Below are 15299 nucleotides of genomic sequence, written 5' to 3' on the forward strand. Positions count from 1 at the left end.
AAATGAACAAGGTCTGGATTGGGCCAGACTTCTCATCACCACCAAATGACAGCAGAGTAACATAAAGTGAAATCCACTGTGTTATTTCGGGAGGTGTATTCACATGCACCGCTTCACACCCACACATGGGTATACGCTTCCTCGTTTCAGCTGTTTAATCTTCTTCTCCTTATCCTCAGCCTCCACCACCACTATACCACCAGGGTGCCAGCATTGCAAGTTCCTCCGTCCTAATTTTTGGCAGCTTTTGCTGGGAAAGCATAAGCAAATGCCATGGGACACCCACTCCCCAATAATGGAACTTATGTTTGTAATATGCTGTACTGCATGGCTCTTGTAAGGGGCATTGCAAGTTGCTCCGTCCTAATTTTTGGCAGCTTTTGCTTGCAAGGTATAAGCAAATACTATGGGACACCCACTCCCCAATAATGGGACTTATGTTTGTAATATGCTGTACTGCATGTGACGCGCCCCCTGGGCCGTGTGTACACATGTGTGGAATACCCGGTGCCGGGTCTCTGGGGTCTGTAGTCTCCGTGGCGGTGACCCGGTCCCATGGCTCAGGCTGGTCAAACCAGTGGCAGTCTTTCTTAGGTTTTGAGGTTAATTGTCCGACTGCGCCACCCGTGGATTGCTGTCAGGGAGTACCACCGCTGCGAGGCAAACCGCTGAGGCTGGTGTTGTGTGCGCAGCATAGAATGGGATAACTCCCCTCGGGAGGAGTATAGCCTCAGGGCAGTAAGTGTGGATGATGGGGGTGATGGTGCACGAGTGCAGCAGGAGCGACTCAGAGTCTTTGCAGTGCAGTTCAGGGTCTTTACTGATGATTATAAGGTAGACCCTCCCGGGAGTACTGGCTAGCATAAGAGGCCTGGTCAGTCTGTGAGCAAGCAGGAGTTCCCCTGGCCAGGTTTAGATGAAGGCCTCCCCGTCTGTCTGCACTCTTCCTGGCTACCTTGCTGTAAGCGGGTAGAAGTAGCCCACGTCCCTGAGTGTACCGTGTAGTGCTCACCCGTATGGCTGGTGACTTGGGGCCTTCTGTTAGCCTCCGCTCCACGACGGCAGTGCTGGTCCCTTGCTTGTGACTGAGCCTCCGGGCTTCTATGGCCAGAGGACCTGAAATCCCCTGCCGGCTGGTTTCTGCTGCTGGATATACAGTGCCTACAAGTAGTATTCAACCCCCTGCAGATTTTGCTGGTTGACACATGCGGAATTAACTTGGCATTGTGACATTTGTACTGTAGATCAGCCTGGAAGTGGGAAATGCACTGCAGCAAATTTTTTTTTTTTTTTTTTTAAACGTTAAAAGTTAATTCAGAGTGTCATTTATTATTCAACCCCTCAAACCACAAGAATTCTGTTTGGTCCCCCTAAAGTATTAAGAAGTAGTTCAGGCACCAAGAATATTGAGCTTCACATGTGTGGATTAAAGATCTCTTTTGCCAGCCTTTTCTGACTATTTAAGACCCTCCCCAAACTTGTGAACAGCACTCAGACATGGTCAACATGGGAAAGACAAAGAAGCATTCCAAGGCCATCAGAGACAAGATAGTGGAGGGTCACAAGGCTGGCAAGGGGTACAAAACCCTTTCCAAGGAGTTGGGCCTACCTGTCTCCACTGTTGGGAGCATCATCTGTAAGTGGAAGGCTTATGGAACTACTGTTAGCCTTCCACGGCCTGGACAGCCTTTGAAAGTGTCCTCCCGTGCCGAGGCCAGGCTTGTCCGAAGAGTCAAGGCTAACCCAAGGACAACAAGGAAGGAGCTCCGGGAAGATCTCATGGCAGTGGGGACATTGGTTTCAGTCAATACCATAAGTAACGTACTCCACCGCAATGGTCTCCGTTCCAGACGAGCCCGTAAGGTACCTTTACTTTCAAAGCGTCATGTCAAGGCTCGTCTACAGTTTGCTCATGATCACTTGGAGGACTCTGAGAGAGACTGGTTCAAGGTTCTATGGTCTGATGAGACCAAGATCGAGATCTTTGGTGCCAACCACACACGTGACGTTTGGAGACTGGATGGCACTGCATACGACCCCAAGAATACCATCCCTACAGTCAAGCATGGTGGTGGCAGCATCATGCTGTGGGTCTGTTTCTCTGCCAAGGGTCCTGGCCATCTGGTCCGCATACATGGGAAGATGGATAGCACGGCCTACCTGGAGATTTTGGCCAAGAACCTCCGCTCCTCCATCAAGGATCTTAAGATGGGTCGTAATTTCATCTTCCAACAAGACAACGACCCAAAGCACACAGCCAAGAAAACCAAGGCCTGGTTCAAGAGGGAAAAAGTCAAGGTGTTGGAGTGGCCTAGTCAGTCTCCTGACCTTAACCCAATTGAAAACTTGTGGAAGGAACTCAAGAATAAAGTCCACATGCGACACCCAAAGAACCTAGATAACTTGGAGAAGATCTGCATGGAGGAGTGGGCCAAGATAACTCCACAGACCTGTGCCGGCCTGATCAGGTCTTATAAAAGACGATTCTTATCTGTAATTGCAAACAAGGGTTATTCCACAAAATATTAAACATAGGGGTTGAATAATAATTGACCCACACTTTTATGTTTAAAATTTAATAAAATTCAACTGAGCAACATAACTTTTTGGTTTGTAAGATTTATGCTTCTGTTCATAAAACCTACTCTCATTTGCAGTTTGAAGGCTCTAACTTATTTGCATCTTATCAAACCAGCTAAATCTGCAGGGGGTTGAATACTACTTGTAGGCACTGTATAAGTCCTCACAGCTTCGGACTCCTGTGTCCGGTTCCTATTGTCTTCTGCCAGGGCGAGCTCTGCTCAGCTTCCAGCCCCTGGTCTTTAGCTCCTACAGAGCTCCTTGCTGTTACTTTCCCTTGCTCTCACTCTGACTCTGACTGTTCTCTGACTCACTGAACCCCGCCCCAGATCAAGTTTATAAGGACAGAATTCTCTCCTTTCAGGACTGGGGCAGGAGGATGTTGCATGTTTAAGGGATCCTGACCAGGAAACCTCCCACTTGCTCTCCCACGTAATCTCTATTACTGTGGTGACCAGACCCCTGGGGTGCCACACATGGCTCTTGTAGGGGGCATTGCAGTTCCTCATAATTTTTGGAAAGCCTTCCATTCACTGCTTAGGCCAACAGTGCACGGGAGACCCAGTTGCTATAAATCGAAAAAAAGGTTTAGTTAACGCCCTCTGACCTCCATGTCATTTCCAAGGGGCATTGGAGTGGCTCAAAATTTTTGGTAGGCATTGCACTCACTGTATGCCCTATAACTGTGTAGCCGAACCGCTCCTTTTGTTACAGAAACATATCCTACAAGACATATCTGGTTGACTGGCCTGATATTGATGTGACTGGTCCCTGTTCCTCCTGCTCTTTCTCCTTTGCCACCACCTCATCCATCATTTATCACCTGAAGCTTTGTTTTAATGGGAGTCATAGAACTGGGATAGTAGCAGGAAAACATCCAGCAATCCTCGGAGGAGGTAGGATATGCGCCAAAACGCTGACCACCTCAGGCCTAGCCGCTACTACATACATGCGCTTGCATTCCAAGAAAACAAAGCAGATGCTAACTTCTATCATCATCATCATGCTCCTCACCTAGGCACTCTCAACTCCCCTGATGGAGAAGCCAGGGCCCACCGGAGGAGTCTGGTTCTCTGGTGGGCTCGTCCAATGCTGCCCTAAAGCAGGCCAGGCTAAGAAAAGTGTGGGGGAAGGTGACAGGAGAAATCAGGGCGGCTGGGGACCGAGTATGGACACCTGGCCGCCACCTGGCGGCTGGGGACCGAGCGTGGACACCCGGCCGCCGGGCGGCTGGTGACAGAGTATGGATACCTCGCTGCCGAAGCGGCCATGAGGTAGTGGCCAGCTTCAGCCTCCTCCAAACTAAAAGGCCCCATTTCAAGTGAAAGCTAGCAGTATGGTATTGCAGCCTGCGGGTGGGTGGGTGGTTGGCAGCATATTTTCGATTGCATTGCAAGGAATGGGGGAGGTACAATTGAACACTGCCCTGGGACAAGGACTTGCACGGGGATAGTTGCAAGTCTGCATCTTCTGATGCGGCAAGGATCACTTCTGATGGGCACACTTTTAGGCAGTGACCTGGGTGTCAGAGATGCTTCCAGGGGTCTTCCCCATGCTGTTCCCATGTCTTTTCAGCACTGTATGCATGTGTCACACAGCACATGGCCAGATAAGGTTGTAAAATGTTAAAATGACATTTCCCGGTGAATGCATTTGTCACGGTTGAAAGCAATACAAAAGTGCAAAAACACATGAAAAATGCTACTTGTGAACATAGCCCAAGGTGTGGAGTAGTATTTTTGTTTTTGGTTATTTATTTTAACTTATACACAAGTTTTTACCCTGGAAAGGAAATTCCTTAACATATTTCACAGGAAAACCGTTTCAGTTTCGTTTTTGAACGTTTTATTGTGAGCCCGCAAAAGTGGCTTAATACCTCTGACCACATTGCTAACAGCAGTGACCTGGGGGTCAGAAATGCTTCCAGGGACGATCCCCATGTCTTTTGAGCACTGTCACTATCGTTTTGGGCACTTTTTAGGCTTTCTACAGACTGCCGGGGGTGCTGCCACAAAAATGCTCGGGTCTCTCATAGACTAACATTGGGCTCGTTGCGCGGGTCGAGCATCCGAGTATCACGGTAAGCTCGGCCCGAGCTTCGAGCACCCGAACATTTTAGTGATCGCTCAACACTATCAGTCGTCATCTTGGTGAGGACACGGAAGTCTTGCCCGTTACCAGTCTGGCACGCATGGCTGACTTTATGTTACGCTGCCTTAACCGTGACCCTCGCATTGTCAAAATGTTGGGTGACAGTCATTACTGGTTGATGACACTTTTAGACCCCCTCTACAAGGAGAACTTTCACTCTCTTATTCCTGAGTTGGAGAGGTCTACAAAAATGGGGCAGTACCAGGAGGCCCTTGCTGCAGAACTATTAAAAAAATTCCCATCTGAACACGGTAGCGGCAGAGGTCACAGTTCGCTGCCCAACTAAGGCATACAGGCGAGAGAGACGCAACTCCAATCCAGCAGAGGCAGGGGAACACTGTCAATGTTCTAGGACAGTTTTCTGAGACCTGCCCAGCTTACAGGCCCTGAGGCGCAGGGTACTCTCACAAGGAGTGGAAAGTTTCAAAAGATGGTGAGGGAGTACCAGCGTCCTCCGTGATTCCTCTGTGCCTTTTAATTATTGGGTATCCAAGCTGGACACTTGGAATGAACTCACTCTGTATGCCTTGGAGGTCCTGGCCTGCCCTGCCGATAGCGTATTATCAGAGCATGTTTTTAGTGCCGCTGGGGGAATTATAACTGATAAGCGCACTCGCCTGTCAACTGACAATGCTGACAAGCTGACCCTTATCAAAATGAACAAGGGCTGGATTGGGCCAGACTTCTCATCACCACCAAATGACAGCAGAATAACATAAAGTCAAATCCACTGTGTTATTTCGGGACCTGTATTCCCATGCATCGCTTCACACCCACACATGGATATACGCTTCCTCAATTCGGCTGTTTTTTGCTCTTCTTCTTATCCTCAGCCTCCACGACCACTATACCACCAGGGTGACCATGGTCCATGTTGCCAGCATTGCAAGTTCCTCTGTCCTGATTTTTGGCAGCTTTTGCTTAGAAGGCATAGGCAAAGACTATGGGAGACCCACTCCCCAATAATGGGAATAATGTTTTTAATATGCTGTACTGCATGGCTCTTGTAAGGGACATTGCAAGTTCCCCCTTCCTAATTTTTGGCAGCTTTTGCTTGGAAGGCATAGGCAAAGACTATGGGAGACCCACTCCCCAATAATGGGAATAATGTTTTTAATATGCTGTACTGCATGGCTCTTGTAAGGGGCATTAAAATCGTCTTGTTAAGCTACTGTGACCTCCACGTCTCTTCCAAGGGTCGTTAATATTGTCTTTTTATTCCACTGCGACCTCCACCACTCTTCCAAGGGGCATTAAAAGCGTCTTGTTAAGCTACTGTGACCTCCACGTCTCTTCCACAGGGCGTTGATATTGTCTTTTTATTCCACTGTAACCTCCACCACTCTTCCAAGGGGCATTGATATTGTCTTTTTATTCCACTGCGACCTCCACCACTCTTCCAAAGGGCATTAAAACCATCTTGTTAAGCTACTGTGACCTCCACGTCTCTTCCACGGGGCATTGATATTGTCTTTTTATTCCACTGTAACCTCCACCACTCTTCCAAGGGGCATTAAAACTGTCTTGTTAAACCACTCTGAACTCCACATCTCTTCCAAGGGGCATTAAAACCATCTTGTTAAGCTACTGTGACCTCCACATCTCTTCCAAGGGGCATTAAAACTGTTTTGTTAAACCACTCTGAACTCCACGTCTCTTCTAAGGGGCATTAAAACCGTCTTGTTAAACCACTCTGAACTCCACAGCTCTTCCAAGGGGCATTGACATGTTGTTTTTAATTACCTCTAACCTCCACGACTCTTGCAACGGGCATTGCATTTCCTCCTAATTTTTGTCAGCTTTTGCTTTTCAATGCATAAGCGAACACTAAGGGAGACCCACTCCCCAATAATGGGTAGAAGGTTTTTAATACGCTGTAATCCACGTCTGTTTCAAGGGGCATTGCAGTGCCTAATAATTTTTGGAAAGCCTTCCATTCCCTGCTTAGGCCAACAGTGTACAGGAGACCCAGTTGCTATAAATGGAAAAAACGGTTTAGCTAAGGCTCTGACCTCCATGTCACTTCCAAGGGGCGTTGGAGTGCCTCAAAATTTTTGGTAGGCATTGCATTCACTGTATGCCTAGCTGAACCGCTCCTTTTGGTACAGAAACATATCCTACAAGACATGTGTGGTTGGCTGGCCTGATATTGATGTGAATGGTCCCTGTTCCTCCTGCTCTTTCTCCTTTGCCACCACCTCATCCATCATTCATCAACTGAAGCTTTGTTTTAACGGGAGTCATAGAACTGGGATAGTAGCAGGAAAACATCCAGCAATCCTCGAAGGAGGTAGAATATGCGCCAAAACGCTGACTACCTCAGGCCTAGCTGCTACTACATACATGCGCTTGCATTCCAAGGAACAGAAAGCTAAGGAGGTGGATGGCCTCATGATCATGAATAATTTACTCGTTGTGTAGGAGGCCGACCACTGCTGCTGTCTACCTTCTGAACTTTGTGTTGAAGCCTGATTGACCCAGGACCCGCAATCCTCTATGTCTGGAGGACGTGTTGCATCCCAGTGTCCAACTGTGTCACAGCTTCCACAATATTAACCCAGTGTGAAGGCATCAGTGAGATGGACCATTCCTGGCCACATTCACTTGTCCACGTGTTTGTGGTTAGGCTGTCCTTCCCACTAAATGCACTGGGGAGGGCACAGGTAATGTTTTGGTATGCGCACCGGGACAAATAGGGGCGGCTGGGGACAAATAGGGGCAGCTGGAGACCGTTTATGGACACCCGGCCACCCCCACACGACTGGGGACTGTGCGTGAGCACCTGGCGGCGGGGCGGCTGGGGACTGAGTATGGACACCCGGCCGCCCCCTGGCGGCTGGGGACCAAGCGTGGACACCCGGCCGCCGGGCGGCTGGGGACTGAGTATGAATACCAGGCTACCGACGCAGCCATGACGTGGTGGCCAAATTCCACCTCCACATGCCTAAAAGGCCCAATTTCAAGTGCAAGCAAGCTAGCAGTATGGTATTGCAGCCTGGGGGTGGGTGGGTGGCAGGCTGCATACTTGTGCTTGTATTGCAAGTTATGGGGGAGGTACAATTGAACACTGCCCTGGGACAAGGACTTGCACGGGGATAGTTGCAAGTCTACATCTTCTGATGCGGGAAGGATCACTTCTGATGGGCACACTTTTAGGCAGTGACCTGGGTGTCAGAGATGCTTCCAGGGGTCTTCCCCATGCTGTTCCCATGTCTTTTTAGCACTGTATGCATGTGTCACACAGCACATGGCCAGATAAGGTTGTAAAATGTTAAAATGACATTTCCCGGTGAATGCATTTGTCACGGTTGAAAGCAATACAAACGTGCAAAAACGCATAAAAAATGCTACTTGTGAACATAGCCCAAGGTGTGGAGGAGTATTTTTGTTTTTGGTTATTTATTTTACCTTATACGCAAGTCTTTACCCTGGAAAGGATGTTCCTTAACCCCTTTCCGACCTGGTCAGTAATAGTACGCACCAGGTCGGGAAGGCCGGTTCAGCGGGGGCTCCGGCGGTGAGCCCGCACTGAAGCACATGTCAGCTGATTATTGGAATCGCAATCCACCCGCGGCTGTTAACATGTTAAATCTCTGACTGTGGCATTTAACTCGCGCTTCCGGGAGTCCTAAGCCTCGCCCATCAGTGACCCCGTCACGTGATCGCGGGTCACCAAAGAGTGGGCATGACAACTCAGGGTCTGCAGCAGACGCCTGTGGTTGTCATGTCTCAATTGCTATGAGCGCCACCTAGTGGTCAGCGCTCATAGCAAGTAAGCATTTCTCCTGCATACAAGCGATCTGCTCATCGCTTGTATGCAGTAGAAGCAATCAGACAACTGCTGCTTCTAGTCTCCTCTGGAGACTATAGAAGTAAGCAGAAAGTGTAAAAAAAAAGTTTTTAAAAAAATAAAAAATATATAAAAGTTTAAGTCACCCCCCTTTCGCCCCATTCAAAATAAAATATATATATATAAAAAAAAAACCACATACACATATTTGGTATCGCCGCGTTCAGAATCGCCCGATCTATCAATATAAAAGAAGAATTAATACAATCAGTAAACGGCGTAACGAGAAAAAAATTTTAAACGCCAGAATTAAGTTTTTTTGGTCGCTACAACTTTGCAATAAAATGCAATAACGGGCGATCAAAACATCGGATCTACCCCAAAATGGTATCAATAAAAACGTCAGCCCGGCACGCAAAAAATAAGCCCTCACCCAGCCCCAGATCCCGAAAAATGGAGAAGCTAAGGGTCTCGGAAAATGGCGTCATTTTTTTTGTTTTTTTTAGCAAGCTTTGGATTTTTTTTTCACCACTTAAATAAAAAAGAACCTATACATGTTTGGTGTCTATGAACTCGTAACGACCTGGAAAATAATGATGGCAGGTCAGTTTTAGCAATCTGTGAACGTGGTAAAAAAAGGACCCAAAAAACAACTGTGGAATTGCATTTTTTTTGCAGTTTCACTGCACTTGGAATTTTTTTCCCATTTTCCAGCACACGATATGGTAAAACCAGTGATGGTGTTTAAAAGTACAACTCGTCCCGCAAAAAATAAGCCCTCACATGGCTATATTGAACGAAAATTAAAAAAGTTCTGGCTCTGGGAAGAAGGGGAGCAAAAAAGGAAAACACAAAAACAGAAAGACCCATGGTCGTTAAGGGGTTAACATATTTCACAGGAAAGCAGTTTCAGTTTCGTTTTTGAACGTTTTATTGTGAGCCTGTAAAAGTGGCTTAATACCTCTGACCACGTTGTTGACAGCAGTGACCTGGGGGTCAGAAATGCTTCCTGGGGCGATCCCCATGCTGTCCCCATGTCTTTTGAGCACTGTCACTATCGTTTTGTGCACTTTTTAGACTTTCTACAGACTGCCGGGGGTGCCGCCCCAAAAATGCTCGGGTCTCCCATAGACTAACATTGGGCTCGTTGCTCGGGTCGAGCACCCGAGTATCACAGTGAGCTCGGTCCGAGCTTCGATCACCCGAGCATTTTAGTGCTCGCTCAACACTAGCGATAAGTTATCCTAAAAAACAGATTTTCAATACAAACATGAAGGGTGGAGCCCCAGCCCCTGTGATATCGGCACAAGGGAGTGTGGACAGGTCTCTTCCTTAAGCATAAAATAGTTTGCTGAGGTTGGAGCTGTACTGACTGCAGGGAACATATGTATCATAAGCAATGGGTCACGTTCCACCGAACGGTCATGAGGAGAGCTCCCCTCTGGCTATATTGAATCATCAGAGCGATCTTTATAGAGTAAGTTTCTTCTTTAATCCTAATTATTTTGTGTTACTGCTTATGTATTGTATGTCTCCTTTGTAAAATCTTGTATATTTTTCTTAAACACTGCCTCCCTTTTGGATTAAATATAAAATGTAATAGTTCTGTTTCTTTTGTCCTGTAATCATTCCCTCCCTTGAAGCCATATACACTACCAAAACGCAGGCGTCCGCCCAGGCCTGTGTTATATTTCAAATTTGGACGGTGGTGACAGATAATATTAATAATCGGGCTATTGTGAAGCTGACAATGACCGTATGGGGGCGTAAACACCTATTCCATGCGTTGGAATCCGGAGGTGTGACGCCATACTCTCACTGGTCTCTTGCGGATACCTACGTAGAGAGTAGTGGGGACCGTGTTCTCGCAGATCCCTAATGAAATCCGTGCCATAGTGACGGCACGGTGAGATATTGCGTGATCTCCCCGGTGTCATCGCTGTGGGAATACCTGACAAATAGCTATTACACGGAAACAAGACCTCTAATATGGGAAATACAGGTAAGTATAGATTCACATTTCTATCACCTGTATGCCCATATTAGTGGTCTTATAGGCACCAGTGGGGTGACAGATTCCCTTTATAGTATATGCACATGTTGCGTTTCTGCTGCGTTTTCTGCACATTTTGGCAGCAGAAAACCACAGCAGTTTATAGTCCCAACAAACTGAATGAGATTTCTGAAATCTCCTGCAAACGCTGCTTATTTTTTAATTGCAGACTTGAAGTAGTTTCAAATCTGCAGAATGTCCATTCTTACAGTGTTTTTCACCCATTCCATTAAATGGGGAAAAACCAAAAAACTGCATCAAAAATATATGTATTTAATTCAGCGTTTTTCCTGCCAATGGACACGTTTTTAGTGATAAAATGACTGCAGCAAATATTTAATCTAAGGGTATCTGCTCACATTATCTGCACACATTCAGGATTTGCAGCAGAAAATTCTGCTGCAAATCCTAATGTGTTGACAGGTAAAACGCTACGTAAACTACAGGAGGTTTTACCTCACTTTTAAAATGCATTTTGCTTATGTATTTTTCCCCACTCATTAGTATGTGAAAGCCCCTACAAGAATTGACATGCTGTAGATTTGAATCTTCTGCAAATCTGCTGGAAAAAAATAAATGATGTGTGCATTCACTTTGCTGCGTATTTTCCGTGGCGAATTTGTGCTGTAAAATACGCATCAAAAATGCATCATGTGCACATGGCCTTAAACAAGATTTGTACCACATTTTTAAATGTATCCAGGTCTACTACAAAGAAAGGATATAACGAGAAATGAGCGGATCGAATTGTAGGACTCCGGTCCAGCGTTCAGGTCAGTGGTGGCTAAACGAGAGGCCTGCGAATCTCTTACCTGATGGCACTTGCCTGTTCTTCACTTACATTGTGCACTGATGGTGCGCTCTGTTGCTGGCTCGTCACGTCTTATCAGAGCCGGTGAGAGAGCGCATTGTCACTGTGCACTGAGAAGTGTAATGAACAGGGACAAGAATCTACTGAGCATCCTTCAGAATTGAAAACCAACACATGCTCAGCAGAGCAAGGACTTGGCCAGCCCCTGAAATGGGGGTCACTGATGACACTTCATTTCAGGGTGGAGGGCAGAGGCTGCGCCAGCACTGGGGATTCTGAAACCAAGTGTCATCAAAAAGGAAGTGAAAAAAAAATAAAGGAGTTAGAGTAGAGTGGGAACGATAGGGAATTTTTAATTAAGGTATGTTAGGAAAAAAAGATTAAATTATGACATTAAACAGACAGAATCAAAATGATCAAAATATAAAACAAATTAAATGCCAGAACTTATTACCGTCGTGAAAAAAGCGATCAAAGTTGTGTATGTACCTAAAATTGGCATCAATAAAAACTTCAGCTCATCAGGCAAAAAAAAAAAACATGCTCTCACGTAGATCCATGGATGGAACAATAAAAATGTAAGAGGTCTTAAAGAATGGCATCATAAACCAAACAAAAAAAAAAACATGAAAGTTTGGTATCGCTGTAATCGAACTGACCTGGAGAATCATATTCACAGGTCACCATGAAATGAATACCCTAAAGGCAAAACCCCTTCAAAAAATGACAGAATTGTGTTTACAGGTTTATACTGTACTGTGGGGAGAGACCTCATTGAAATTTTCGACACAGGAAGCATTAAAAGCCAGAATTGGCCCCGGTGTTACCGATTCTCAAAGTCTAAACACACTTATAGAATCATAGAATGGTAGAGTTGGAAGGGACCTCCTGGGTCATCTGGGTCATCTGTTCACCTCATCCCCTTCGTCTGTTTCACCTGATTCTTAGACATTTTTATTAATACGACTGATGAATATACTGTATTGTGGATGTGTCAGTATCTCAGGTGTCGGATCTACAGCTCAACACAGAGGCCGAATTACAACAACTACAGGGAGAACATGAAGACCTCGGCTCCAGATTTACCCAGAATAACGTAAAAAAAGACTCCATGATTGAAATGCTTAAAGAGAACCAGAGGCAGAGCCAGCGAGAACTGGAGAAGACCTCATCCTCCTTGTATCAGGTGCAGAATAAGTGGAAGGCCACCACCCAGGACATGGAGAGAGTCAGAAGAGAAAAGGAAAACACAGAGACCACCCTGAGAAGACTGCAAGACGACTTCCAGAGCACCACAACCCAACTGGAAGGCAAACAGGAGGAGCTCTCCCGGTAACTGCCTATAAATTTGATCTTGTCCCATAATCCACTGTACAACCATTTTGTAAGCAGATTTGTCACCAAACCAGACGCAGCTCAGCAGAAGGTTGTGAGAATGTCCTGTAGATCATTCTCATCATTGAAGTCATAATGAGTCCACATAAGCCCAAACATATAACCACACAGTGCAGAAATTATATCATCACACATGGTCAAAGAAGATCATCACAAGTGGCAAATCATATTATCCTTCACTGTCCAACTAATATGATCACACAGCGCCAAAATGGTATTATCTCAAGCGTTATTCCCACCATTAAGTTATTGGATAGGTGATAACCTGTAGAAAGGACTGTGCATGTTTCTTCCATCTGGCCTCCTCTTTGGCCATGAGGCTGCTGATCCACACATTCTGCTGATCTACACGTTCTGCTGATCCACACGTTCTGCTGATCGACACGTTCTGCTGATCCACACGTTCTGATGATCCACACGTTCTGCTGATCCACACGTTCTGCTGATCCACACGTTTTGCTGATCCACACGTTCTGCTGATCCACACGTTCTGCTAATCCACGCGTTCTGCTGATCCACACGTTCTGCTGATCCGCACGTTCTGCTGATCCACACGTTCTGCTGATCCACACGTTCTGCTGATCCACACGTTCTGCTAATCCAAGCGTTCTGCTGATCCACACGTTCTGCTGATCCACACGTTCTGCTGATCCACAAGTTCTACTGATCCACACGTTCTGCTGATCCACATGTTCTGCTGATCCACAAGTTCTACTGATCCCCACGTTCTGCTGATCCATAAGTTCTACTGATCCACACGTTCTGCTGATCCACATGTTCTGCTGATCCACGCGTTCTGCTGATCCACACGTTCTTCTGATCCACAAGTTCTACTGATCCACACGTTCTGCTGATCCACACATTCTGATGATCGAGACGTTCTGATGATCTACACGTTCTGCTGATCCACACGTTCTGCTGATCCACACGTTCTGCTGATCCACACGTTCTGCTGATCCGCACATTCTACTGATCCACACATTCTGCTGATCCACACGTTCTGCTGATCCACACGTTCTGCTGATCGACACGTTCTGCTGATCCGCACGTTCTACTGATCCACACGTTCTGCTGATCCACACGTTCTGCTGATCCACACATTCTGCTGATCCACAAGTTCTACTGATCTACACGTTCTGCTGATCCATAAGTTCTACTGATCCACACGTTCTGCTGATCCACACATTCTGCTGATCCACGCGTTCTGCTGATCCACACGTTCTGCTGATCCACACATTCTGCTGATCCACGCGTTCTGCTGATCCATAAGTTCTACTGATCCACACGTTCTGCTGATCCACACATTCTGCTGATCCACGCGTTCTACTGATCCACACGTTCTGCTGATCCACACATTCTGCTGATCCACGCGTTCTGCTGATCCACACGTTCTTCTGATCCACAAGTTCTGCTGATCCACACGTTCTGCTGATCCACACGTTCTGCTGATCCACACGTTCTGCTGATCCACACGTTCTACTGATCCACACGTTCTGCTGATCCACGCGTTCTGCTGATCCACGCGTTCTGCTGATCCACAGGATCTACTGATCCACACGTTCTGCTGATCCATGCGTCCTGCTGATCGACACATTCTGCTGATCCACACATTCTGCTGATCCACACGTTCTACTGATCCACACGTTCTGCTGATCCACACGTTCTACTGATCCACACACTCTGCTGATCCACACATTCTGCTGATCCACACGTTCTGCTGATCCACGCATTCTGCTGATCCACGCGTTCTGCTGATCCACACGTTCTGCTGATCCACACGTTCTGCTGATCCACAGGATCTACTGATCCACGCGTTCTGCTGATACACACGTTCTGCTGATCCACACATTCTGCTGATCCACACGTTCTGCTGATCCACACATTCTGCTGATCCACACGTTCTGCTGATCCACACGTTCTGCTGATCCATACGTTCTGTTGATCCACACATTCTGCTGATCCACACGTTCTGCTGATCCACACATTCTGCTGATCCACACATTCTACTGATCCACACGTTCTGCTGACCCACACGTTCTGTTGATCCACACGTTCTGCTCATCCACACATTGTACTGATCCACACTTTCTGCTGATCCACACGTTCTGCTGATCCACACGTTCTACTGATCCAGACATTCTGCTGATCCACACGTTCTACTGATCCACACGTTCTGCTGATCCACACATTCTGCTGATCCACACATTCTACTGATCCACATGTTCTGCTGATCCACACGTTCCACTTATCCATATCTGTCCCCCCTCCTGAAAGGATATGGGGGCATCGCTGAACAGCGCAGGGTTTTCTTGCAGCTTGCACTGAAACTCATATGTCCTAGCATCCAGAAAACCTTCTCCCAGGTTCTGTGCACGATGGCACTGCCACGTGGAATGGGCCACCATTTATTTACAGCCAGAGGCAAAGTAACATAACTAAGTAACAAGACTGGGCATAAAACCCCAAACAGTATTGATCTATCTTAGGGTACATAGATAGAGGGCCATGTAAGGAGGCTA

At 46.7% G+C, this 15299-nt stretch overlaps 1 protein-coding gene across 2 annotated transcripts in view; it reads left to right on the forward strand.

Moving 5' to 3' along the window:
- LOC141273188 (uncharacterized) overlaps positions 1 to 15299 on the forward strand; it is a 238896-nt gene that overhangs the window by 56478 nt on the left and 167119 nt on the right. For both annotated transcript variants that reach the window (XM_073684693.1, XM_073684703.1), the window contains one exon: positions 12384 to 12717. In XM_073684693.1, the coding sequence (XP_073540794.1) occupies positions 12384 to 12717 (334 nt within the window). The remainder of the gene's footprint in view (positions 1 to 12383; positions 12718 to 15299) is intronic.

The sequence above is a fragment of the Phyllobates terribilis genome, unplaced genomic scaffold (assembly GCF_046119375.1).
Source record: "Phyllobates terribilis strain yellow unplaced genomic scaffold, ASM4611937v1 Scaffold_1__5_contigs__length_1240528914, whole genome shotgun sequence".
Taxonomy (NCBI): domain Eukaryota; kingdom Metazoa; phylum Chordata; class Amphibia; order Anura; family Dendrobatidae; genus Phyllobates; species Phyllobates terribilis.